The sequence below is a fragment of the Peromyscus maniculatus genome, chromosome 4 (genome assembly GCF_049852395.1).
Source record: "Peromyscus maniculatus bairdii isolate BWxNUB_F1_BW_parent chromosome 4, HU_Pman_BW_mat_3.1, whole genome shotgun sequence".
Taxonomy (NCBI): domain Eukaryota; kingdom Metazoa; phylum Chordata; class Mammalia; order Rodentia; family Cricetidae; genus Peromyscus; species Peromyscus maniculatus.
Genome location: NC_134855.1, coordinates 133,441,128 through 133,466,982, shown reverse-complemented (window position 1 = coordinate 133,466,982; position 25,855 = coordinate 133,441,128). Strand labels below are relative to the sequence as shown.

Genomic DNA, 25,855 nt, shown 5'->3' with positions numbered 1-25,855 from the left:
GCCGACTGCAGTGTTTCCTCCCTTAGGGAAGGGCATTCTTATTTCCAACAGTCCCATTGTTGACAGCTAGCTCTGGGTACAGGTGAGGTAGGTTCTCTGGGGGCAGAATTTCTGGATCTGTGGGCACATATTTTAGTTTTATATTCTGACTGTGTTAGGCATGGTTCCTCATGGCTTTACCCAGCAGGTCCGCATAGGGGATGATTAGGACCATGGGCCTGAGTACAGGTGTCTGAGATGGTCTGCACTTGGCTGTGCTGGGGGAGGAGGTCTTTTGCTCCACCCCTTGGCGTCTCTATAAATACCCTGGGGCAGAGACAGTCTGGGCCCGTTGGAATAGGTTTCAGGCCCTCTCGAGGCTATCCTTTATTTTCTATCTGTTTATCTCCACAAGATTCTCCGCAATAAATCCTTCTATCTAATATTTCCTGCTGTTCACACTCAAGAAAACTCTGGGGAACTGTGGGGGTGGTGGGTAAACGCCCCACACAGAACCAACATAATGTTGACCACAAAGGAAGAATTTTTCAGATTGGCTAGGTAGTCAGCAATGGCTGTCTGCATGCAGAAGAGGCAGAGAAGCCGGTAGCTGCTCAGACATGAGGCTAAGTGCTTAGGTAGTCCCAGTCTGGTGTTGAAAGCCTGGAGAGTCCCATGTTGGGGTGCCAGTGGCAGGGCCACAGCTCCACACGGTGCCTGTAACAGTTCTCGTCGGAGACCTCTACTCCTGTGAAGTCAGATTCTTGACTATGTCCCAGGAAAGAATTTCATGAGGAGCCAGGAGGAAGCAGGGCTGGGTGCGGACTTTATCAGGAAACAGCTTTTGCATGTGTGTCTAAGGTGGGGATTGAAGTTCTTAGGAAAGGGATGGGGCAGCCAAGTGTGAGAACACAGGCTTCTCCTGAGAGAATTGTGCTCAAGTGATATACTGTTTTGGTGGCTTCTCGTTACATTCTTCAAAGGGTTTCGGAAGACCTTTCCCACTGTTTTAAAGAGTACTTACTTGTTTTTGTTTTTCATATGTGAGTGTTTGCCTGTATGCATGTGTGCCTGGCACCTAAGGAGGCCAGAAGTGGGTGTCAGATGCCCTGGAACTGAAGTTAGAGCTGATGTGAACCATCGTGTGGATGCTGGGACCTATCAAGTGAGTGCTGGGAACCAAGCCCAGCTCCTCTGCAAGAGAAGCAAGTGTTCTTAACCACTGAGCCACTTTCTCAGCTCCTTTCTATTTTTTCCTTTTCGGTAAACGAGGTCATAGGCTAGCTCCCAAGGTACACTGGACAGGATTACAGCTGGTAAGGTAAAACCATAGGTCACAGGGGGTGCACAAGGAAATTAAGACACACTTTACTGTAAGCCAAGTTTAGAGTCTTGTTTGTGAGATTCCCAGAAAACTGAAAGTTCGCATCTGGGAAAGGAGTCAGCCCAACTTGAGGGCCACGTGCACTTGGGCGTTTATCTTGGCTTTCTCTTGAGTCTTTCTGTATGAGAGGAGACATCAAACCATACAGAAGCAATAAAGCATCAGCAGATGGTTTTGCCTGACCCCAGGACTGACCCCAAAGCCAACATGGCTTTTCTATTTTCTTCTCTCACGAGGTGCCTGGTAACTACAATGCAAACAAATCATCAAAACCTACTGCAGAATCAAGCACAGATTTATGGGCGTGCAAACCGTGGAAGACTGAGGGCACACCTTGCCCTGGGTGGCAGGTAGATGCATGCGCACAGTGCTCTGCCTCGCGTGGCACGGCTTTCTCCTGTGTGCTGCCCGACTCTCAAGGGCCGTTTGGTTCTGACAGACAGCCGTCTTCATCATTCTGTGCTTAAAAGCGAGACTGTTTGGGTAATTATTGTTACTTTGTTTTGTAAGAACTGAGGGTGGTATTCTGAGACTATGACAAAACACTAAAGAACAGTCCTAAGAAGGAAGCCAATGGGGGGAAAAAAGGAAACAGAATGAGATTGTAATCATGGAGTATATGTGACTATATAACAGTGCCTGAAAGAAAAATAATGAAGCAAACCAGAGCATAAAGTAATGTTACAGTTGCTGGGGGGATTATAAATGGAACTTACAGCTTTAAAGAGGTTAATATGTAGGGAGCCAAGGAAGCCCTGAGTGAGTGAAGTCTTGGGTAGATGTGTATTTTGACATGGGCATAGGGATGTTGAGTACTCCAGGGCCAATCGACTCATGGCAAATTGGCAAAGCTGTTACCCAGACTCAAGAGAAATAGCAAAGCTTTCATTGGGGTCTGAGCCTGAGTGTTTATAGACTATTGATCAGTGTGTGCAAAGACTAGTAACTGCAGCTTCCTCTTCTGGGACGTTATGGTCTGCAACTGCTCCCTACAGAGACCGCCTGTGGACTTGCTACCCCTCCCCCTGCGCTGTACCTAATAAACATGCAGAGGTTCCAGGCTGTGGTGGGAGCAGAACCCCACCCGGTCCCAGCTTCCATATGTCTGTTCTTTCTTCATTCCCTCCCCACCCTTAATCAGGGTTCTAGGACCCAAGCCACGTGGCATTAAGATACTGTGCTTTCTTGTTTGAAGAGAATTTTTAAGAGTTCACAGCTCATACTGTAAACGGCCTTCTCCTCAGGATATTCTTGAGGCTGTGGAGACTCAGAAGGGAGAAGTCTATCCTAAGAGAACAAGCTCTTGAATTCTTGCAGCCTGAGTGAGTAGGCCCTTATTCATCTTGAGAGGTGTCAGCAAACACCAGACGATGTTGACATCTATAACAAGGAAGCAGTGGAGAGCACTCAGGTGTCAGTCTTTTCCTCAGAATGTGCCCATGCTTTGCACAAGACGAAGGAGAGGCGGTGGCCTAGTTAGTGTTACAGGAGCAGTGGAGACAGGATGTTAGGACTTTTTGGACTGAGGACTTCATGTTTTTTTTTTTTTTCCCCAAAAGGCACACGTGACTAGAACGGTTGATGCCTGTCTTTTGAGATGCCATGAGTCATGAAGTCCCTTGCTAATGTTGTGCTATGTGTGGGGTGACAGAATCTTATAACCCCCCTATGTCTACCAGTTATTTTCCATGAGTCTTTATCCTTTCTGGGTAAGCCATTCTTTCTCTACTTCTGTGTCAGGTGGGATTAGGTTTGTCGGGGGAGCAGTGCATCACTCTGAGCCTCAGAGCATGTGTTAATCCCAAAGATAGGAGGAGAAAGACCACTGGCCTAAGCCATCATGGCCAAATTAGTTAAAGCAAGCAAGTAATTAAAGCAAGCTTTTTTGTTCATGTACATGGGCTGTCTCCCCCTAAGGTGGGGTTCGAGAGGTCACCATTGAAAGTGAGGAAGACAAGGCTTTTATAGCTCAGGGGTAGGGGTTTTCCAAGTGGGGGATTTGGCTGGCAAAATAGGCGGGGTTACATGAGCAGAACACAAGCCTAGCAAGTTAGTCTCTCCTGAAACAAAGACATGGTCGCAAGGTGGGCATAACAAGGTAATCAGAACAAGGTAGCCATATGTGGCAGTTTGAATTAACACCCATAATCTCATAGGTGTAGCACGAATCTTAGAAGGTCTTATTAATAAAAACAAACCTGGAGCCAGGTATTGGGGTGAACACTGAAAGATCAGAGAAGCAGAACAAGCCACAGCTACCTCACCTTGCAAATTCCCCAGCTGATCCTGTTTCCTCAGACTGGATGCCTCTCAGCTGAACTGCTGCTCAAAAGCCTAAAAAGTTTAACAAGGCTCTAGTTCATCCCTTAAATACCTTCCTACTTCCTGCCATCACTTCCTGGGATTAAAGGCTCACTTCCTGGGATTAAAGGTTTGAGTCACCAAGCCTGGCTGTTTCCAGTGTGGCTTTAAAATCACAGAGATCCGGATGGATCTCTGTCTCCCAAGTGATAGGATTAAAGGCGTGTGTGTCACCATTTTCTGGCCTCTATATCTAGTGGCTGTTCTGTTCTCTGACCCCAGATAAGTTTATTATTATAGGGTGCACAATATTTTGGACAATACAATATCACCACACATAGGGAGCAGCATTAGGAGGTATGGCCTTGTTGGAGGAAGCGTGTCACTGTTGGGGATGGCTTTGAGGTTTCCTATGCTCAGGATACCGCCCAGTGTCTTAGTCAACTTCTTGCTGTCTTCTGGTCAAGATTTAGCCAGCACCATGTCTGCCTGCATCTGCCATACTCCCAGCCACCATGCTTCCCACCATGAGGATAATGGACTGAACCTCTGAAACTGTAATCGAGCCACCTTAATGAAATGTTTTCTCTCTAAGAGTTGCCGTGGTCATGGTGTCTCTTCACAGCAATAAAAACTTAACTAAGACACCATAACAACCTTTTTAAAACAAAGGTAGGGTTGCTAGATGGTTATAAACAACTTTCCCCCCTTTATTTTGTATACAATGTTCTGCCTGCATGTATGTCTGCATGCCAGAAGGTGGCACCAGATCTCATTACAGATGGTTGTGAGCCACCATGTGGTTGCTGGGAATTGAACTCAGGATCTCTAGGAAAAGCAGTGTGCTCTTAACATCTGTGCCCTCTCTCCAGCCTGGCTATAAACAACTTTTTGAAACACAGACATGATTGCCATTTCTGGAACAGGCAGTACAGAGCCATTTGTAGTTAAGGTTACAGGTGGGTCATAGCCCAATCCTTGAGAAACAGGTTTAATGATAAACAGGGATGGACCTAATTTGTCTTTACTATAAGATGGCTTTTACGCCTAAGGTGGAGGCAGGATGGTCCATCACATGACTGCAGCTGCCACAGTTTACAAGCACCGAGTCATAGATTTTAAACTCAGACGTCTTAGGTGAGGACTCTCAATGTCATGCATACAGGGTAGGTAATTCCCAAGGCTGGGCTGATAATGATGACTCTTTTGGCTTTGAGCATTCCAACCAGGACTGGTTACTCATTTAGAGAGGAGTCCTGGGTAAACTGCTAAGACAGAGAACAAAGCCCCAGCACTGAAAAAAAAAATTACCATTTTTACCTGATATTACCTGTCTAGGGGTTCAGGGGTAACATGAGGGTTATTGGGCTGTGTGATGCACCAAGTTTCTCCTTATTGTAAGACAATGGCTTCTGACAGTGCCTTGCCCTGAATGACTCCATTGTTCAAGTCAACATTTGGCTCTACTTTGAATGCAAATGCAGAGGCAGACTAACCCTTCATCTCCCTGTACACAAACACAGCACTGGTTCTGCACCAACCCCAAGTACAGAATGATGTACAATATCATTCTTAAAAGAAAATGATGCCACCTGTCAGCTTATCAAAGTAGATGGGGACACTCATGCATAGTAGTATATTAAAATCGTATCCAAAAAGTCAGGTGGGAGGACTTTAAACACCGTAGACTAACAAAGAGCACAACATTCTCACCTGGACCCCATAAAGAGAAGAACATCTACCACTGTGATGGCAGTGATCACAGGTCTGGACATGTCATCTAAATACTCAATGTGTGTGTATCAGTCACCAACAGGCAGAGGACTTCAACAAGCAAAGGACTTCTGACGTCCCCCAGAGCTTCAGCACAGTTTGCCCCCCACTGCTTGACTCAGCTCACTCAAATTGCCGTCCATTTGTCCATCCACCCACTCACCCATCCACTCACCCCTGTACTCAGCAGCCCACCTGCCTGTCTACCTGTTGACCGAAACCTGCTGACCTGTGTAGGAAGCACAGCTTAGAGGAAGCATTAGAGAAACCAGGATTATCAATCATGTGGCCGATTTTCTTCAAAGGAAGGAGATGAATTGATGCTCGGTCACCTGGAATGCCAGAGTGACAGTGGTCACACAATCTGGTGACCCTTTGCTTGTCTTTTAGAAGCCAGCCTCCACCGGAATCCTCCCAATAACCCAAGCATTGTTTAGGCCCTAATCTTAATTCCGAGCTCTGTCTCTCAATGAATAGAACCCATCCCTATGCAAGAGGCCCCATGTACTTTGCATCCTCCACCAATAGAATCCATCCTTACGCTTATCACAGATCCTTACTCCAGGCCCAGCCCTGAGCTCTGTTTATCAGCCAGTAGAACTCATTGTAAAGGTCACACAGGTGCTCTGCCACCTTGCTAGGGAGTTTCTATGTCGCTATTGAAGGGTTCACAACACGTATTTACCAGGCGGACACTTCCGCCTAGCCAATTCCGGTCAGGATAGCCATTTCCAAGTCAAAGCGTCTCCTAACTAGGATACCCAGACACCTCCGCCTAGCAAGTTCCGGCCAAGGCATCTCGCGTGACCAGAGTCCGTGACGTTACATGGCTACGTAAGCGCGCAACGTGACCATGTGATCTACGCACACGCGTGGAGTAGTGACGTGACCTGGCCACGCCCCCAGCCAGTTTTAAAGTGGAGCGCCATGCTTCCCAGTCCTTCTTCTTCTTCTCCACGAACGTGTCTCTCCCACAGGCCTGCGCACTCTATCCCTTTATCTCTAATAAACTCTTATAAGCGGATTCTGTCGTGTTTCGTGACGTTTCCTTGCAGGGTAAGAACACAACGCAGCTAAATAACTAACAGCTATGCCTAAAGCTTTGTTGTGATAATTGTCATGTGGAAACCCCTTCCCAAACTTTTACTGTGCTTAAATATGTAAGAGGAATAAACCATGAGGTCAGAACCTGGAGGTTTTGACCCAGTGCCCGCAAAGATGGCACTGACTGGAGTTTCATTCTTTACCTCATGCCGATCACCTCCCTGCTGAGGCTTGTGGGGTCCCTGACACCTATCCATCCATCAGGACCTAGTCCTGAATCTCACCCTCACAGCCCTGTGATCCTGCTGACTCAACCCTGTGACTTGACTCTGTGGCCACCAGCAGCTTTCCAACTAGTTCAGTAATGTCTTATCTAATCACTTGCAGTGACTTTCTACGAATTTGTATCGACTCTCTGTCTCAACTTCTAGTTAAGCTTCGTTGAATTCTTTGACCTCTGTGGCCCCTTAATCCTTTCACAGCCATTCTGTAATCTACATATATACACATACGCAGATATGGTTTAATACTATGTGAAACATAATCTAAGAGTCAACATTAATAATTGAGATTGGAATAAAAGACCTTGGCTTGACAGTGGCCAACGATCAAGAGAAATCATGAGTACTTGGCAAACTGCAGCCAACAAAACCAATATGGTCCATAAATTTATTATTATTCAATAAATTCCAGTGTTGTGGGAAGTCACAGATGTGTCTGTGCATGTTTTGGCGCAGCATGCTCACAAAGCTAGGCAACCTTGGGCAGCTTCAAGGGCAGCCATCACTAGCTGAAGGTCCATGCTCCCTTTGGAGGAACATCTCTTTAAACCTTGCCTCACTCGCAATTAACTCTCTTTGGTTCCTGCGTGTTGACACGAATGTGTTCAGCCAGTTTCTTGTTCTGGCTGTCTGTTGTAGAGCACTTCATAGGCCCCCATCGAGGCAGCATGGAGGCTCACCATGGCCGAACCCTCACCACCCAATCATTGCAACCCAACCACCACCATGAGCTCGATCCATAGTCTGGTGAATTACTCGCCTAAGATTAGCATGGGGTGGTGGGGTGGTGGTGGTGGTGGTGGTGGGGCCGCGGGATCCTGGGGCCTTGGGCCCACTCAGCAGGTTCTTGACCACCGAGGTCTCTTATATTTATTATATATTGACCACCGAGGTCTCTTATATTTTTGTCATAAGTCTACAACTCTTTGGGAACTGTCCTGGTTGGATTTTTTTTTGACATCTTGACACATGCCCACATCATCTGGGAAGAGCGAACCTCAGTTGAGAAAATACTTCCATCAGATTGGTGTGTTGGTAAGTCTGTGGGGGAATTTCCTTGATTAATGATTGATGTGGGATGGTCCAAACAACTGTGAATGATGCACCCTGGGTTAGTGCATAGTGGTCCTGGGTTGTATAAAAAAAGCAAGCTGAGCCAGTCACGGGAAGCAGGTCAGTAAGCAACACCCTTCCATGGTCTCTGCTTCAGGTTCTTGACCTGACTCACCTCAATGATGGCCTGTAACCTTTGAGGTGAAATAAACCCTTTTCTCTCCAAGTTGTTTTGGCCAGTGTTTTGTCCCAGCAATGGAAACCTAAGACAGGGAGGAAGCAGTTAATGCAGGATGGTGTGCTGTGCTGACTGGGAGAGTGATGAGCGCATCATAGTACCTGGCTGGGCACTAATCAGCGTTCAGAATCAATTTCTTTTGGAGGTAGGGCTGAGGCTGTAGTTCAGTTGGTAGAGCACTTGCTCAGCATGAGCCAAGCCTTGGGTTCGGGCTCCAGCAACACATAAACTGGATATGCTGGGATGCCTACGATCCCAGCACCAAGGAGGTGGAGGCAGGAGGATCCGAAAGTCAAGGTCATCTGTGGTGGCACAGGGAGGTTATGTGAAGCCAGCCTGTGTTAGAAATCCAGCTTTAAAAATGTCTGGAGGGCATGAGTTTTCTGCGGGCAGCAAGCAACTCGAGCCGTGGAGCCTGACTGGCACCTGAGTGCCGGACTCACTGCTCACAAAGCTCTATAACTTAGGAGACGTGGAGCCTCCATGTCCCTGGAGAAGGAGTCTTGCAGGACAGTAGAGTGCCGCTTGGTGCCTGTTCCATAAAAGTCTCTTGGACTCCAGATGGCTCAGTGGATAATGTCACTTTCCCACCAAGACTGATGACCCGAGTTTGATCAACCATGATGTGGGGGGAAAGGGCCTCAGGTGTTGGGCTTCTTGCTAGATGTGGATTCTGGGGTGCTGTGGTGGATGGGCTTGAAACTCAAGCCTGGGGCCAAGGGAACCACAGGGGGAACCACCCCTTGCCACTGAAGGCCCCAACTTTTGGCAGCCAGAACCCAATGGGACCAGGTTGGAGAAAAGCAGATGGTCACCCGACACCCGGACTTGCTGATAACTTTTGACAGCTCTAGATGGACTTCTCAGAGGTGACGAGGGCTTCTCTGCCCCTCCCCGCCACCGTAGGCCTTGGGAACATGTTCCTGCCTTGGCCTCCAAAACAGTTTCTAGCCACTGGAGGTGGAAGCACCAACCACTTCAAAGGCCAGCTGCTCAGGAAGTCTGAGAGAGCCATAACGCTTCCCACAGCCACAGACGTGCCCGGCAAGGGAAGGCTCTTGATTGGCACCTGATGCCCTGAGAGCCTTTGCGCTGTAGCATTTTCAAAGCACCAGCCTCTCATCAGCTATGGAGAGTTTGACTCGGTTCATTTCAGTCCCTCGAGGCAACCTAAGTTGTTTTACCAGTTTAAAGGTTGTTACTCCTGAACTGGTCATAAAGTATCTCGTGTTTGTACACTCTGATGTCTGCTCACTCTCTTTTTGGAGGAGGGTGGGACAAGAACCCACTGACCCACTAGGAGCCACATGGTGGAAGAAAAGTGGCTCTAGGAAATTGTATTGAGACATACACATGTGGAACATATGTGAACACACACACACACACACACACACACACACACACACTGCACACACACTGTAAAAGTGAATTCTTTCCGCTGCAGTAGGGACTAGCATGTACATTAGCTCCCTCTTGTGGTTGCAGAGACAACTGCACACCGACGCCTGACTAGTGGTCTGAAGATCTCCTGGGCTCTAAGAAGTCCAGGACAGAGGCTGGTGAGGCTCCACCATCTCCCTTATTTACTTCTCATATTCCTCTAACTGGTCCTCACTTTTTATTCCAAGACATCTATATTCCGAGGAGATGGCTTAGTCTGTAGAGTGCTTGTAAGAAGAATAAAGAGCTGGGTTCAATCCCAGCACTTGGATCTTCGGGTTCAGTGACACTACTCACTAAGCCACCCAACCAGCCCCACGGAATAAAGTTTAAAAACTCTCAGAAGCAAACCGTCTTAATTAGAAGGTGACTGCAAAGTAGATGGGAGCGAGGCTGATGTTAGTAAGTTTACGGTTTTTAGGTGATAGGATGAGAAGAATCTCTCTGTCCCTCACCTCTGTATCTAAGACAGCGTCACCCGAGAAGAGCTCCCTCCCAACCAGGACGTTGCTCTCGCTGCAATTAAATGGTAAAGGAGTTGTTATGGACAAAAGCATGGCTGCTTCCCGGGTTACAGTTACTTCACGCTTTGTCTGGACTCCACCTGAGCTTGCCTCACACAGGCCCTCAGTGGGGGAGGCGTGGCGGATGGAGAGATGCAGCTGGAGAACACTTTCTTCACTGCCCACTGGAGTAATTCTGCTTTGATGTGGGTAGAGTGGAGAGGGACACTGATGCTGAATAACCAAGCCCTGAAACACAGTCACTTTCATCTTCAAAGAGAGAAGATTTTAGGGAAAAACGTGGTTTGCTGGGACGCTGTGTACCTGTGCCTCTGGCTACTGACTGAAGGTCATGCCCAGGGACGTCTGGAAGGGAGAGACAAGATGGCTTTTAGCCTCACCCACAGATGCTCAGTTGCTTCTTCCAGAGTGCGAGCTTGATTCTCCCTGGCTAGTTGTGCTGGTTTTGAAGGCATAAAGGGATCATGGAGAACAATTGAGACTTGGCACTGTTTTGGCAGGACTTGAGTCCCTGAGGAGAATCTGGGAGAGACCATTGGTGAAGGTTCAGCTTCAGCTATAGAAGAAGCACCAGGGATGAAGAGATCATGGAGAGGAGCTGAGGATTGGCACTGTGTGGCAGGTTCAAAGTTCCCAAAGAGAGCTCAGGAGAGGCTATTGGTGAGGGTGCAGCCAAGTTGCTGCGGAGAGGCCAACATTTTGGAGATGCCAGTACCACAGATGGTGTGACCATCAAGAATATTGGCAGCCAAGAACTGGAGCTGGCTTGAGCCCCGGGGAGCACTGTCTGTCCCGTGGCAAGCCCATCAGAGCCCAGAAGATCGTGAGTGAGTCCGGGAAGTCTGACACTGAGCTTTACATGGTTGAACTTTGGTTTTGCACTGGTCTGATTGTGACTGTGCCCTGGTTCTTTCCTCTTGGAGTAAGAAAGGGTTTAACTTATTTTTTATTTTACAGGAGCCCACAATTGAGAGGTGTTGGAATTTTAGAGAGACTGAACTCTTAGAGTATTTGATTTTTTTTTGGTTTGCAGCAGAGTATTTGAAGTTTTAAAGACTGAGACTTTTAAAAATTGGAATGTTTTATATTGCAATACCAACATTAACATGCCATCTTGGGGGAAAAATGAGAAAGGAAAGTTTTAGTGGAATAGTGATGTGTCTGTGTGTCAAGTTGCTAAGGGGCCAGTTGTGCTGGCTAATTCCTGTCAACTTGACACAAGCTGGAGTCATTTGGGAAGAGGGACTCCCAATTGCGAAGGTGCCTCAGTAGTGCATTTTCTTGATTAATTGTTAATGTGGGAGGACCCATCTCACTGGGGGTGATGCCAGGCCAGACAGGTAGTCCTGGAATATATAAGAAAGCAGGATGAGGAGCAATTTAGTAAGCAGTGTTCCTCCATGGCTTCTGCTTCAGTTCCTGCTTCCAGGTTCTCTCTTGAGTTCCTTCCCTGGCTTCCTCCAGCGATGGATTTATAAGCTGTGGAGTGAAAGAAACCCCTTCCTTCCCAAGTTGCTTTTGGTCATTTTTTTTAAACCTTAGATTTATTTATTTATTAATTAATTTATGTGTGTGTATGAGTGTTTTGCTTGCATGTATATATGTATACCCTGTGTGTGCCTGGTGCCTCCAGAAGCCAGAAGAGGGCACTGAGTCTCCCGGAACTGGAGTTATAGATGGTTGTGAGTCTTTGTGTGGATGCCACAAATCAAACCCAGGTTTTTTGCAAGAGCAACAGTGAGCCATCTCTCCAGGGCCTGGTCATGGTGTTTATCACAGCAATATAAACCTTGGGTAAGACACCCACCCTGAGATATAGACTGGAACCATATATATCCTTACATACTCTCCTTCCATGCCCGGCTCTTGGACATCTCTTCCATCAGCTGCTTCACTTTTTGTGTGGTAACACTGTACGTGCAAACATCTATGCCTGAGTATTTATCCACTACCAGCATCCTTACAGACACTTTGTAAGGACAGAAGGGCAGTATCTGAACCCCAGCCCTCAGCTGTTCAAGACCACTCAGCTCTGTGATCTGAGTTCCAGCTCTGGTGTGGCCATGGCTACCTAGGCAGGGCTCCCCCCAGCCTCTAAAGCCTCAAGAGATGGGAGGAACATAAGACCCCAGTGGATAAGCAGAGCCATTTTATTTAGTGATGAATACAGAATACTTATCAAGCCTGAGAGAGGAGGAGAGCAGGTTCCTTGAGAAGATGACCATGCCATTTTCCAGGACTTGGGTCCCCTTCTGTGAACGATGGGAAGCTGGGCAGGAGGAAGAGGACAGAGCAGCAAGAAATTGTTCTGTTGGGGAAGAGTTCAATCAGGAGGGAGACTTGAGGCCAGCGACTCTCACTGGTACTGTTCCATCATCACCTGACACTCTGTGGGATGGGAGCATGCTAAGACTCAACACTGTCTCTGAGGCTTCTTGTGCGTGTGTTTGAGTGTGTGTCTGTGTACTCATGAGGGCTTGGCTAGTGAGTCTGCATATGTGTGCCCATGTAGATGAGTGTTTGACTGTCATGTCTATGTGCTTGAGTGTGTACCCATGATCACATATTTTTCTCTTTGAAGCTATATTGCTGTGGTTCTGGTCCATCTCCACATCTTGTCAGTCATTCTACGGACTTCATGCATCTCCGTGTGTCTATGTCTATGTTTGCCTCTTCCCTGGGGTATTGCTATAGCTTGGGTCTAACATCTTTCCCTAAAGCCCGTATCCCTAAAGGACTTAGTGCCCAGAGAGGTGCTGCTGGGAGAGCTGCTGTGGGTACTCTTGTCTCAAGAGCCTTGCTTTCCTGTCCTAGAGGATGACAGCTAGTCCACAAATGCTGGGAGATGGGAACAGCACTTACCATCTCAGCAGAGACAGGGCCTTTCTTGGAGGGCTTAGGCCTTAATGACAAATTGTACTCCATGCAGCAGCAAGTCTAGGAAAAAAAATGACTAAAGTTATGATCCAGAGGGAAAGAAGTCCGAAAAGAACCTGAGTGTCTCCCGAGGCCCTGGAGTACCAGCCATGCTCACCAACCAAACCCAGACATGTCAGGGAGCTCTAAGTGTTCCCCTCCAGCCAGCCTGGCTGTTGTCAGGTCAGACTGAGGAGGAGGCAGACTTTCTCAACCACATCTGGATCATTCATGGGAACCAAGACACCTCCAACCAGGGAGGGTGTGGCTAATGAGACCTGGCTGTCCCATGGTGTGTAGGGACAAAACTTGGAAACCGTACTTACCAGCAACATCATGCATCAGGGTGACATCCAAGAGGCTGAGAATCCCGTTGACCAGAGGACATACCTGACCCAGGCCAGAGAGGGGAGTTAGGCACAGGACCTCCTGCAAGGAGACCCTTGGAGAAGCAGCATGCCCAAGGTGGAATAGATTCAGGGGTACTTTTTACAGCTCAGAAGAAGCCAACCAATGTGTTTGGAGGGGCAGAAAGAAGTAACACAGACAGCTGGACCACAGGACAGATGGACTGATGGATAGATATTTCTCATACGGAGTAGCTCAATTTATCGCAGCCCAAGAAGCTCTAAGACCCCTAGAGCAAGGGACTGTCCCTTTGATCTCTTACCACACCCTGCACCAGGCCAGGAATGACTCTAGTCAAGACGTCTGTGAGGCTGTCTATCAGGCTTTGAAGGGGACTGAGTCTAGAAGAGAAAGGCATGGGTGTGACCCAGAGGCTTGGGGTTGGTCTGGAGAAGTTCAGCAGCCACTATGCACACTCAGTCTCCGCACCCAGTAACTGAGACCAGGCCTTGCACACTCATGTCCATGGCAGGTGAAATAGCAAGGATCCTAGATGAAGAGAGTTACACCCAGCCCAGCTGTGCACACACAGAGGAGTGTGGAATAAACACACATTTCAAGGACATAGTAGGTGGACAACAAGACTGTGGGATCCATGAATGCATGAAAAGTACTTAGTTTGTAGTTGTCATGGAGACTTAGTGAAATGATACACACAAAGCCCACAATATATGTATTTAGCAAATGTGAGCCATGGTATGTATGGACAGGTCCTATACACCATGAATGACTGGGCCTTCCCATGTGACAGACAACTGGAACAAATAAGTGCTACATCTCTTTACCTCTTAGGAGGATTCTGTCAATAACATCAGTGTAGCTTTTGTTGTTGTTGTTGTTGTTATAGATAAGCAAAACAAGCCCAAATGGGAGGAACCCTGGCTAGGTTCATGTCAGAGGCTCTCTGGTTCTCCTCATCAGATTATAAAAAGTAGTCTTAAACCATATTCTATATTGTCTATCCAGCATAAAATTGGTCATCTTGGTTCAAGAAGGGGTAAGTGAGCATTTATTCATCCATTTATTCATCTATTCATGTACCTGCCTATACATGTCTCCCTACCCACCAAACGTCTTACCATCCATTCATCCATCCATCTAAACATCCATTCATCCATCCATCTACCCACCCATCAATCCATCCTCCACCCACCCATCCATGCTTCCTCCTCCAACACATCTTTCTTCCTGCCCTTGCATTCATTCATCCTTTCCTTGTTCCATCATTTTATCCTGCTATCGCTGGGCAGGAGAAGCCAGCCCTTTGTCCTTACTTGTTAAGCAGCGAGATTCGCAGGCTGCCAGGAGAGTGAATGCAGTCACCAATGACCAGACGGCTCCTCCCGTAAATGTCTCTCACAGCATAGACTTCTGCGGTGACATCCAGCTTCACAGCCAGTTCCAACAGACTTCCAACCACGAGTCTGACAGAGAAGGCACACACAGCTCTAATGGCATCTGACTTCTCCCATTCCAAGGTGGAGGGTTTCTGCTTGGCAGGAGTCCCGGCCTCACCTCACTCCATTTTGTGACAGTGGCATTGATCTCTGTGCCCATTAAAAAACAAGGTTCAGAGAGATCACGTGTTTCCCACATGACCCGAGTTTGTTCAACACATCAAATGGGTAAGGTTCATGGCTCAGGCCTCTGCAGCTTTCCATAGTCATCAGGCTGTCCCCCCAACTACCACCAGCCTTGGGACCCACTCACGTGTTCACTTTGAGTTCAAAACCCAGAGGGATGGTGACGTAGAGGCGGTGGAAGTCATAGCTCTGCACAAGACCAATTTCCAGCAGCTGGGGATTAGTGACTCTTATGCTGGTCAGGGAGAAACAAACCTCAAACCAGGGAACCACCTTCAAGTAAATTTACTCATCACAGAGGAAGAGCTAGCCTTCTGGGATCAGGACAATCTTGGAATCAGAACCACCCAGGGTTCTGAGCCATGCCTCTGTCATCTCAAACTTTCTCCTGGATCAGATCCCGACATACCCTATCCTCTGTTTACCTCAAGTCTAGGAGATATTTGAGGAAAAGGACTGGATATGCTAGTTTGGAGCCCTTCAAAGAAAGAGGCTGACTTTTAACTTGGCAGGAAGATGAGTCATTGGATATGGGGAGGGTGGATGGAGGAGGGAGTGGTTGGATGGAAGGCAGGAAGAATGGATTCATGGATGGGTGCACTGTCAATGGAAATGACACAGCCTGTCCTGATCTCTAAGAGGCAGGAAGTTGGGAAGAATTCAGAAAGGGTAGGAGGGAGCCTTCCCTGAGCCATCCATGGTGCCTGGTATTTACCCTTCCCTGGTCCCCTCCACAGCCTTTCTCTCATGTATAATCCCCATCTCACAGATGGAGAAACCAAGCCCAGGAGACCAGGTGCCTGACCTCAGGTCATCCAGCACAGACAGTTCTTATGTCAATCAGACTGAAGTCTGTCTGTCTGTCTGCAGGTCAGGAAGCAAAGGCCCGGGAAGCTGGGAATCCTGGTAATAGCCCAGTCTTACTAAGGACTAGGGCTCGAGTATCTGGTCCCTGGCAACAAGCTCCCCATTGTGGCTTTGTGCCTAGGAAGCTCTCGGGTGGCTCATGGGAAGCTCCACATCAGGTCACCTCACTTAGGTGATACGGTTGAGGACAGGCTAGTGACAGCTGACATTCCCCAGACGGGATGAGCACAGTGAGTGCAGTGGGTGGAAAAGTCCCAGCTTGGGGCTTCTCTGAGTTAGATTCCTGACTCTGCACCACCCTAGCTGTGTGAGCACAGGCACATCTCTGTGCCTCAGTTTTTCCATCTGGGAGCTGGGGATTATGGAGCTGACATGGAAGGGTTGTCATGGGGATAATAGCTGCTGGGGGAGCCCAGGCTGTGCCTTAGGACCGAGGGCAACTCCAGGTCCAAAGGGCCACTGTTCCTGGTAGAGTGGAGAGAGGCCTGGGGACGGAGTGTTGGTTCCATGCTCAGCCCACCCCTCTCTCTCTGTAGGGCTGCTGCCTGGGGCTGGCAGGTCTTCAGCTGTTAGTGGGAACCAAATCCCTCTTTGGGGCAACTCACTCGAGGATGTTGTTCAGGATCGGGATTGATGAAATCACTTTTCCAAGCACCCCGACCAGGCCACCAGCATTGCTTCCTGCAGGTCTCACGTAGCTCAGGAGAGGCATGTGTTCCAGAAAGCCCAGAATCCCCCCAGACAGCAGGCCTTGGCTGAAAGCTGCAGAGTGGAGAATCTCAGGGTTCATATCTGCTAACTCTAGAGCAGCAGTTCTCAATCTGTGGGTTGCAACCCCTGTGGGGGTTAAATGACCCCTTCACAGGAGTCTGCTAAGACCATCGGAAAACATAGATGTTTGTATTACGATTAATAACAGTAGCGAAATTACAGCTATGAAGTAGCGACGAAAATAATGTTATGGTTGGGGGTCACTACAACATAAGGAACTGTATTAAAGGGTTGAAGCATTAGGGAGGTTGAGAACCAATGTTCTAGAACCTTAGACCGTCTTCTCACTGATGATTCCCTTCCTATTATTGGGAAGTTGTATACATCAGCGCACACATGTGCAAACACACACACACACACACACACACACACACACCCCTGAAAGAGGCTGTCACAGATTCACTTACCATCTCTGAGGTTTCTAGCAAGATAGTCTGTAGGATATGTGGATATGACTGGGGTCGCCCCATAGGGCAGGCTCTGGCCCAGGTGCAAGGGCCGGCAGTAACCCACAGACGTGGGCAGGTTCTGGCCCAGGTGCAGGGGCCGGCAGTGACCCACAGATGTGGGCAGGCCCTGGTTCAGGGGCAAGGGCAGCCCTGCCAGCTGGGCCGAGCTCTGGGCCAGTAGCCCACAGAGGACAACGAGGCTCCCAACTAGAAACATCTCTTGGTATCTGCAGAAAGAATGGCAAGTCACTGTGGTATGGATATCAGAGTTCTCTGCACTGCCTGCCTTGTCTCAGGCATGAGTTTCTTTCCTCCCCTGGACTCCAGGGGGTGATAACTAGCAACAATAGCTAACACTGCCATGGTGTAGTCTGTCCCAGGCCACAGGCTGATACATTCAGTCACCAACTTCATTGTCACCACATCCTCAGATGTGACAACCCCCACTACACAGTTGGAACAGAGGCCCAGTGACTCAAGGCAGTCTCCCCCAAGGTCACAAGTTGCAGCAGAGAGAGGAGCTGAAGTGAAGCGTGCCTGGCCCAGAAACTTGTGTGGTTAAGTGACCGTCAGGTTTACTTTGGGGCCGGGGGATGTGACTGTGGTGGCCTGACCCTTTGCCCTCACCCCTGCTCTTCAGTGTGGATGGAGAGGCTCCAACATGGCAGAGGCTGAAGATCTGAACTGCTTGGCCATCATCGGCCCTGCTAAGGGATGGTTCTTTGGTCTGTGTTCAGGCCATGATGGTTTGTGGATACCATCAAGAGCCACAGAATGTCCAAGGTCACATGACCAGAGACAGCTTCTCAACTGTGATGGGTTACCTCAAGTTAGAATATCTTCCCTAGAGTGTTGACTTAGGGCATGTTGAGAGCTCACGGCTCTATCAATGCTGCCCTGTCTAGGAAAGGTGAGTGAATGGCCATTCCCAGCCCCTGACCAAGACCATTGCCTTGTAAGGTCCCCTGTTAGTGACAGTACAATCTGTGAACACCAGGCTAGCGTGAGGGGCTTGGCCTCCTGCTACCCGGAGCGTCTGTGAAACAGAGGAGGGGCAGGTCTCACCTGAATCTCGAGGTCTCAGCGGCTGTCCTGGGCTCCTCTCCTGCCACTTCTACTGAGGAGCTGAAAGCCTCTTTTATAGAACGGGACCCAGGAAACGTGAGATTAGATGATGTGCTTCTAGATAATTCCAAATTCTGCAATCTGGTGGCATCTTTCAGGGTTCTGCCAAGTAAATAATTACCAATCACCCAATCAGGTGAGTCAGCTGTTTGGTCTACAAGTTAAACAAGACAGCTTGTGACAGGAGGTTATTAAAGACTTCACGGTCTCATGCATGAGGCTGACACTGAAGATCCATGCTCCTGAGTGGCAGGAAGATCAGGTTTGGAATGGAGAGGAGCGGCCAGCGTAGCCCCGTCAGGAACTTCATCCTTAGCTCTCAGACCATATCCTTCCATGGCCTTGTTCTTTTTCTCTATTTGGTGATTTTTTTTGCTCACACACTACATGTGGCCTTCTCTGCTCTGAACTATCCCTTAATTCTGTGCACCTGTGTGTGTGTGTGTGTGTGTGTGTGTGTGTGTAGGTGTGTGTGCACGCACATGTACATGGTGTTTTCTAAGTCCCTGGTGCATGACAGTTAGGTGCCTATAGGTCCTCACAAGATTCCTGGTGGGGATGCTGCTTGTTTCCAGAGGAGAAAACTGAGGTGTGGTTAGGACGGGGCAGAGTTAGAAGTCAACTCACCGGGTGATAACGGCATTCAAACAATGGTAGCATTGAACACGTGCCAGGTCCTCAGAGCCCCACAGGTGGGATGGATGAGTGTTTACAGTGAGAACCGGGGGCTGCGGTGTGGGGTGCAGGGCAGAGAGACACTCACACTTGGTCTTTGTCCTGATCAGTGTGCTGAGAGATGAGGACGGCCTCCTCTAATTCGCTTGCCCTTTGCTTTCCCGCATCATGCCTCCCACTCTTTTTTCTTTTTCTGAATTTTTAATTACATTTTAAATTTATTTTACATACCAACCACGTTACCTTTCCCTCCTCTCCTCCCGTTCCCTGTTCCCTCCCCCAACCTCCCTGTCTACTCTCCCCTCCCCCATTCATTCCTCCTCTGTCTCCATTCAGAATGGGTAAGGCCTCCCATGGGAGTCGACAAAGCATGGCATATCAAGTTTAGGCAGGACCAAGCTCCTCCATGCCCCTGCCTCAAGGCTGAGCGAGGCATCCCACCATAGGGAATAGGTTCCAAAAAGCCAGTTCATGCATTAGGACAGATCCTGGTCCCACTGCTAGGTGCCCCACAAACAGACCAAGCTACACAACTGTCACCCACATGCAGAAGGCCCAGGTCGGTCTCATGCACCAGCAGCATGTGAAGACGCCGGTAAGCCACCAGCCACGTGGCAAGGTATAGATTTATGGAAATGGTTAATTTAAGATAAAAGAACAGTTAGCAAGAAGCCTGCCACGGCCATACAGTTTGTAAGCAATATAAGTCTCTGTGTTTACTTGGTTGGGTCTGAGCGGCTGTGGGACTGGCGGGTGACAAAGATTTGTCCTGACTGTGGGCAAAGCAGGAAAACCCTAGCTGTCGGTCTAGAGTCTGTGAGTTCCCACGAGCTCAGGTCAGCTGTTTCTATAGGTTTCCCCATCATGATGTTGACCTCCCCTCTTTAAATAATCCTTCTTCCCTCTCTTCAGTTGGACTCCTGGAGGTTGGCCCAGTGCTTGGCTGTGGATCTCTGCATCTGCTTCCATGATGAAGGTTCTATGACGACAATTAGGGTAATCACCAATCTGATTACAGGAGAAGGCCAGTTCAGGGACGCTCTCCACTATTGCTAGGTGTCTTGTGGATTCCTAGAAATTTCCCTAGCACTAGGTTTCTGCCTAACACCATAATGATTCTCTCTCTGTCAAGATATCTCTCTCCTTGCTCTCTGTTTCCGTCCCTCCTCCAACTCGACTACCCTGATCCCCCATGTTCCCATCCCCCATCCCCACTCCCTGTTTACCTAGAAGATTTCATCTATTTCCCCTTTCCAAGGAAATTCATGTATCCCTCTTAGGGCCCTCTTTGTTACCTAGTTTCTCTAGGGCTGTGGATTATACCCTGGTTATCCTTTGCTTTACATCTACTATCCACTTCTGAGTGAGTACATACTGTGTTTGTCTTTCTGGGTCTGGGTTACCTTACTCAGGATGGTTTCTTCTAGTTCCATCCATTTGCCTGCAGATTTCATGATGTCATTGTTTTTTTTTTTTTTTTTACCACTGAGGTCTCTCTTGAATGTACTGTTCACGTTGGCTTTGCGGGCTGTTCTTGCTTCTGCAACTGCATTTCCTCAGTTTCAGTTCCTCAGCGCAGGGCTGGAAACCTGCAATACTACAGGGAGTCCTGTTACAGAGTCTCCTGTCACAGAGTCTGTGACCCCTGGGAAAAGACCATAGACTCAATCCAATTACAATGAAGAGATTCATTGATTAGCTGCTGGCAGGATGAACAATCTCTGAGTCAAATTTGAGATTGCCGTGGAGCAGGGGTGTGGGAAAGGACTTCTAAAGGAGAAAACCACACAAAGACCTTCAATATCTGCACAAGCAAGCAAAAGCTGTTCTGTTCTGCCAAGTTCAGTGGTTAAGGCAACTCGAAACAATCGTTGGGTATCTGTGTAAGCAAGTTACAGAAACAAACAAACAAACAAAAAGCAGTTAGTCATATCATAATAAGTAGATAGTCATGGCTGTACATTTCTGCATAGGGGGGTGGTCACTGAGTTCAGGGTTACTGGGAACTTATCTTCCGGGGACTGGAGTCAGAGACAAATGGCTGGTGGGTACCAAGATGGATGCCTACACAAGAGTTTCTTCAGCAGACAGTCCACGGCAACCCTCTCTGTTTAACATCCCACAGTAACGTCACTCACCATAGTAACGTCACTCACTTTGTCAGAACCACAGCGTGGGGTTCACCTGGATCTGTCTCCTCGTGTTTTCCCATCTAGTTCTTCCAGGTTAAAAGTTATTAATTGGACGCATTAATGCACATATGTACCAAACAACCCAGAGGCCAGATATTTGATTTCCCAGAATAACAATGTAAGGGACATTTGTTCGGAAGACATGTAAGAAGACGGGCCACTGGATGTTCAAAATTCATATCAAGCTTGAATATTCCAGCTAAGTCAGAGTCTCCAAGCTTGATGTTTTGCTTTGACATTGACTGGTTTCAGATCCTGGTGCAGCACAGTGTGAGCAGCTTCCTCGGTGACCTTCTTTCGGGGCCAGTGTGAACTGAGTCATCACACCACGAACACACTCCTCCTCATCTAGGTATTATCTGTCTTTGTTCCCTTTGTAATTAGACTATCAGGTCAATACCTTCACGGTGTTCTATTACATTGTACAGGGCTGTAGTGGTTTGGATGAAAGTATTCACCACAGGCTCAAGTATTGTAACACCTGGCCTTGGTTGGTGGCACTGCTTAAGGAGGTTATGGGGCTTTTAAGAGTGGGAGCCCGGCTGGAGGAAGTACACCACAGGAAGTGGGCTTTGACGTTCTGTAGCTTCACCTCACTTGCCGTTCATTCTCTTGGGTTCCCATATGTTGACAGAAATGTGATCAACCAGTTTCCGGCTCCAGCTGTCTGCTGCCATGCCTCCCCACCATCATGGAGTTCCCTCTGCAACCATAAGCCAAAACAGACTCTGCCTGTAAGTTGCTTTTGGTCATAGCATTTTAGCAGAGCAACAGAGAAGTAACTAATGCAAGGACTGTAAGGACTGTGTAGTTTCCATCGAGAATGCCATCACAGTAATGGGTGATGTTGGATGCTTCAGCTTATGGAGGAAATTTACCTCAGAAACAACTACGTTTCTCAGATTCCACCCTGGAGCCAGAGTCAATCAAGTTCTTTCCAAACCAGTGTCTTGACACTGATCTTTCTTTGGATCCTCTGGTGGTGGCCACTGGAGCCCTGCTAGTGCTGTGGAGATCCTCATAGTCCTCTTCATTGAGGTGACATGACAAGCCACCATGGCTGGACCATCACCACCCTACCATCCTCCAAACCATGCTGCCCCAGCCCCGGCTCAATTCACCCCTGGTAAAACCACTGAGCCCAGAGCCAGAGGGCAGGAATCTCCCAGTTCTAGAGGCTGAAACTCATGGCCTTGGACCTGCTCAGCCCACACTCTACTATTGAGCTACACTTTCATCTCCCATGTTTTTATTGATAAGTCTATAACTTTACTTCAGGGCCTAATAATTATAGGGAAAGTGGTAAGTGCATATACCATTAGTACCCAGTTGGACACGAACCACATTCAAATTAAGTTTCTTCCAGAAAGTAGGCTGGGCATGTGCAGAGTTTAGTCATTAGAGGGCTTGTCTACCGGGAAGGCAAGCCTGGGATTAACCTGTAGTGCTGTATAAACTAGAAGTGGTACATTTCTGCAATCCCAGCGTTCAGGAGGTGGAGGCAGGAGGATCAGAAAGCCAAGGTCATTCTTGCTTACACAGGGAGTTTTGAGGCCAGCTTGTGCTAGAGGCCAAGTTGTCTTTTTGTTATTGTTATCTGTTTTTATAGTACTAGACTTGCCAGGAGCCCATGAGTTTCCCACCAGCAGCAAATTACCTGAGTGGTGGACCTTGACTGCTGGCGTCTGATAGACCTACGGCTTACAAGCTGTGTGACTTTGGGCTTTTAAGGCTCCATATCTGAGAAGATGAGATGAAATCCTTGCGGAAGAGCGGGTGATAGGCCAACCCCTTTTGCATAAATGGTTTAGAGTTCTTTCACAGACCTGGAGGGGGACTAGTGTGTACATCAGCTCCCTCTTGTGGTTGCAGAGAAAACTGCACATTGATGCCCGACGCCTTCAGATCCTAGCTTCTGGAGACCGGCCCCTTCATTACCTGCATTTATATCATTGTTCCTCTAAATGGTCTCTCTACTTTTCGAAGGAGAAAAGAGTTACAGGCAAAAATACATTTACACTGTCCTCTGTGTGTGTTTGTGAATGTATGTTCATGTATGTACAGGTACAAATGTGTTTATGTGAGTGTTCATGTGTGTGGCAACCACTGTCCCTCAGAGGCTATCCACACTGTTGTTTGAGAGAAAGTCTCTCATTGATGTAAAATTTGCCTAAAAAAAAAAAAAAGGTTAGGCTTGAGGGCCAGCAAATCCCAGAGATTCATCTCTGCCTCTTCAATGCTGGGACTACAAGTATGTGTGAGTATGTCAAGCTCTGTGTGTGTGTGTGTGTGTGTGTGTGTGTGTGTGTGTGTGTGTGAATGTGTGTGCATGTGTGCATATGTGTATGTTTGTGTGTTTATGTGTGTGCATGTATATGTGTGTGTATGTTCGTGTGCTTATGTGTGTGCATGTATATGTGTGTGTATGTGTGAATGTGTGTGCATGTGTGCATATGTGTATGTTCGTGTGCTTATGTGTGTGCATGTATATGTGTGTGTATGTGTGTGTATGTTTGTGTGCTTATATGTATGTGTGTATGTTTATGTATGTGTATTCTGGAGAACAAGCTTTAGTTTGTGCAAGGGAAGGCCAGCCTTGTCATCTTTTATCCTTACCTTGTCCTCATCTGTAAGGTGTTCTTTATTTCCTTCCATACCTTCCACTTTGCTGCCCCCCTTTTCTTTCAGCCCGAAGAACTCCCTAGAGGGCATGCTTCTTAGTGTCCGGTCTCGGGTTATTTTGATCCTTTCTGTTTTTTTTTTTTTTTTCTGGGAATACACCGACATCTATCCACTCACCCCAGACAGAGACGCTGCGGCTGGCCAAAGCAATAAGTTGAGAGGAGGCTGCTTGAAGCGTTTAGGCAGAAGTGGTTTAAGTTCGCCAGATGCGGCGGCGCACACCTTCCATCCCAACACTTGAGAGGCAGAGGCAGGGGATCTCTGTGAGATTGGGATCACACGGAGAGACCTAATCGAAAACAAAGGTCCTCCTACAGGTTTCATTGTGTGTGGTGCCGGGGTCAGAACAAGACCTCATGTTACCCGACACCCCACTGCTGAGCTGCACCTCAAGCCCCCTTTTCCCCCTTAAAGCACAGGTTCTCTGGATACTGACTTCTTGGCTGAGAGTCTTTCCTCTCAGAATTCACAATTTGGGTCTGTTAGTGAATGTCTCCTTTAGCTCGCCATACTTCTCAGCTCCAGGGGTTTGCAGGTTCTTTCTCATTGATTCCTGTTGTAGTACTGACACTATCTATTTGGAAGATATTGTTCTGATAATTTTCTGTAGTTTTTTCACAAACTGTGGTTTCTGTGGGGTTTGAATGAGAAAGGCCTCCACAGGCTTATATAATTAAATGATTGGGCCCCAGATAGTAGACCTGTTTGGGAAGGATTAGGAGGTGTGGCTTGTCGGAGGAGGTGTGTCACTGGGGGTGGGGCTGTGAGGTTTCGAAAGCCCATGCCAGGCCCAGTCTCTCTGATTCCTGAAAGTTCTGGATCAGTTGTGAACTCTCAGCTACTGCTCCAGGGCCATGCCTGCCTGCCTGCTGCTGTGCTTCCTGTCATGATGATCGAGGACTCACCCTCTGAAACTGTGAGCCAGCCCCCAATTGAAAGCTTCCTTTTGTAAGTTGCCTTAGTCATGATATTTAATCACAGCAATGGAACAATGATTAAAAGTTTCTTAGATGTTTATTGAACATATTTAAAATAGAAAAAAATTTAATTTACTTTGTGTAGTAAGTTCAACATCTGAGAGTCCTTGGGTACTTCTCAAATGTAGGAGCTATATTTTATTGTTCTTTTGTGTGTCTCATACATTTTATAAATAGAACAATTAATATTATATTTTACACCTGTAAATGTTTTGTCTGCATGCATGTATGTGCACTATGTGCATGCAGTGCTCATGGAGTCCAGAAGAGGGCATCAGATTCCACGGAACTGGAGTTATAGATGGTTGTGTGCCACTATGTGGGTGCTGGGAACCAAACCTAGGTCCTTTAGAAGAACAGTAAGGGCTCTTAACCCCCGAGCCATTTCTCCAGCCCCTGCTTCATGCCTCTGTGCCTCATACCTATGAATATAATACAACCACTTTGCAAATTGGATTGTTTCTCCCTTGCAGAGTTTTCTTATTGTTGTTGTAACTGGTTGTTTCAGGCATCTGTCTAAGACTGAACTAATTCTGTAAGCTTCTCTTCTTTGTGGCGTGTGGCTTCCCAGTTGTGCCGAGAGAGGAGATCCTTTGCATCCAGTGTTTTGACCCTTGGCTTGGCCAGGTTAAGAATGAGCCTTGGGCCTGGGACACTTCCATACTTTCATCCATAGTGGTGGAGATTCTGCTCCACGCTATTTGTTGCCTGCAGCAGCCTAAAGAGTTCCTTTCCCTTTGCAGGCTCTGCATCAGGTGAAACTGGATCCTTGGTTTCACCAGAGAAAAGGTTTCCAGTAGAAGCTTGTGTAGGAGACCAGCCAGGTGACCGGCTCTCACATTTTCCCCAGGGTACTCTTGAGGAGTGCGGGATAAGAGATTTAGATAGAAGGATAGAGGAGAGAGAGAGACAGATGGAAACACAGGACAGCCTCGGGAAGACCTGGATCTTTATCCACTGGCCCCTTCTGTCTCTTCAAAAGGGTTTTTTTTTTTTTTAAAGGAATGCCAAGGAGTGGAGCAAAAGATGTCCCCCCAGCATAGCCAAGTGCTTTCCAATCACCTAGTAACCATGTACACGGTCAAGCAATCCTCTAATGCAGCTCTGCTGGGTAAAGCAAGCTCAGATCTAGCTAGGAAATCTTTGTGGGCCTCTACAAGCTTGTATAGAGAAGAATTGGAGTTTGTTTAAAA

The 25,855-nt window shown here is 47.8% G+C and overlaps 1 protein-coding gene across 1 annotated transcript; it reads right to left on the bottom strand.

Moving 5' to 3' along the window:
• Positions 1 to 12,171: 12,171 nt before the first annotated feature.
• On the bottom strand, positions 12,172 to 18,111 carry LOC102912972 (BPI fold-containing family A member 5-like). The gene is made up of 9 exons (XM_076568742.1): positions 18,077 to 18,111; positions 16,970 to 17,238; positions 16,397 to 16,553; positions 15,052 to 15,159; positions 14,616 to 14,765; positions 13,604 to 13,682; positions 13,260 to 13,323; positions 12,880 to 12,954; positions 12,172 to 12,325 (listed from the first exon to the last, which is right to left on the bottom strand). The coding sequence occupies exons 2-8, from the start codon at positions 17,226 to 17,228 to the stop codon at positions 12,914 to 12,916; spliced, it is 858 nt and encodes a 285-aa protein (XP_076424857.1). The 5' UTR covers positions 17,229 to 17,238; positions 18,077 to 18,111; the 3' UTR covers positions 12,172 to 12,325; positions 12,880 to 12,913.
• Between the last annotated feature and the right edge of the window lie 7,744 nt (positions 18,112 to 25,855).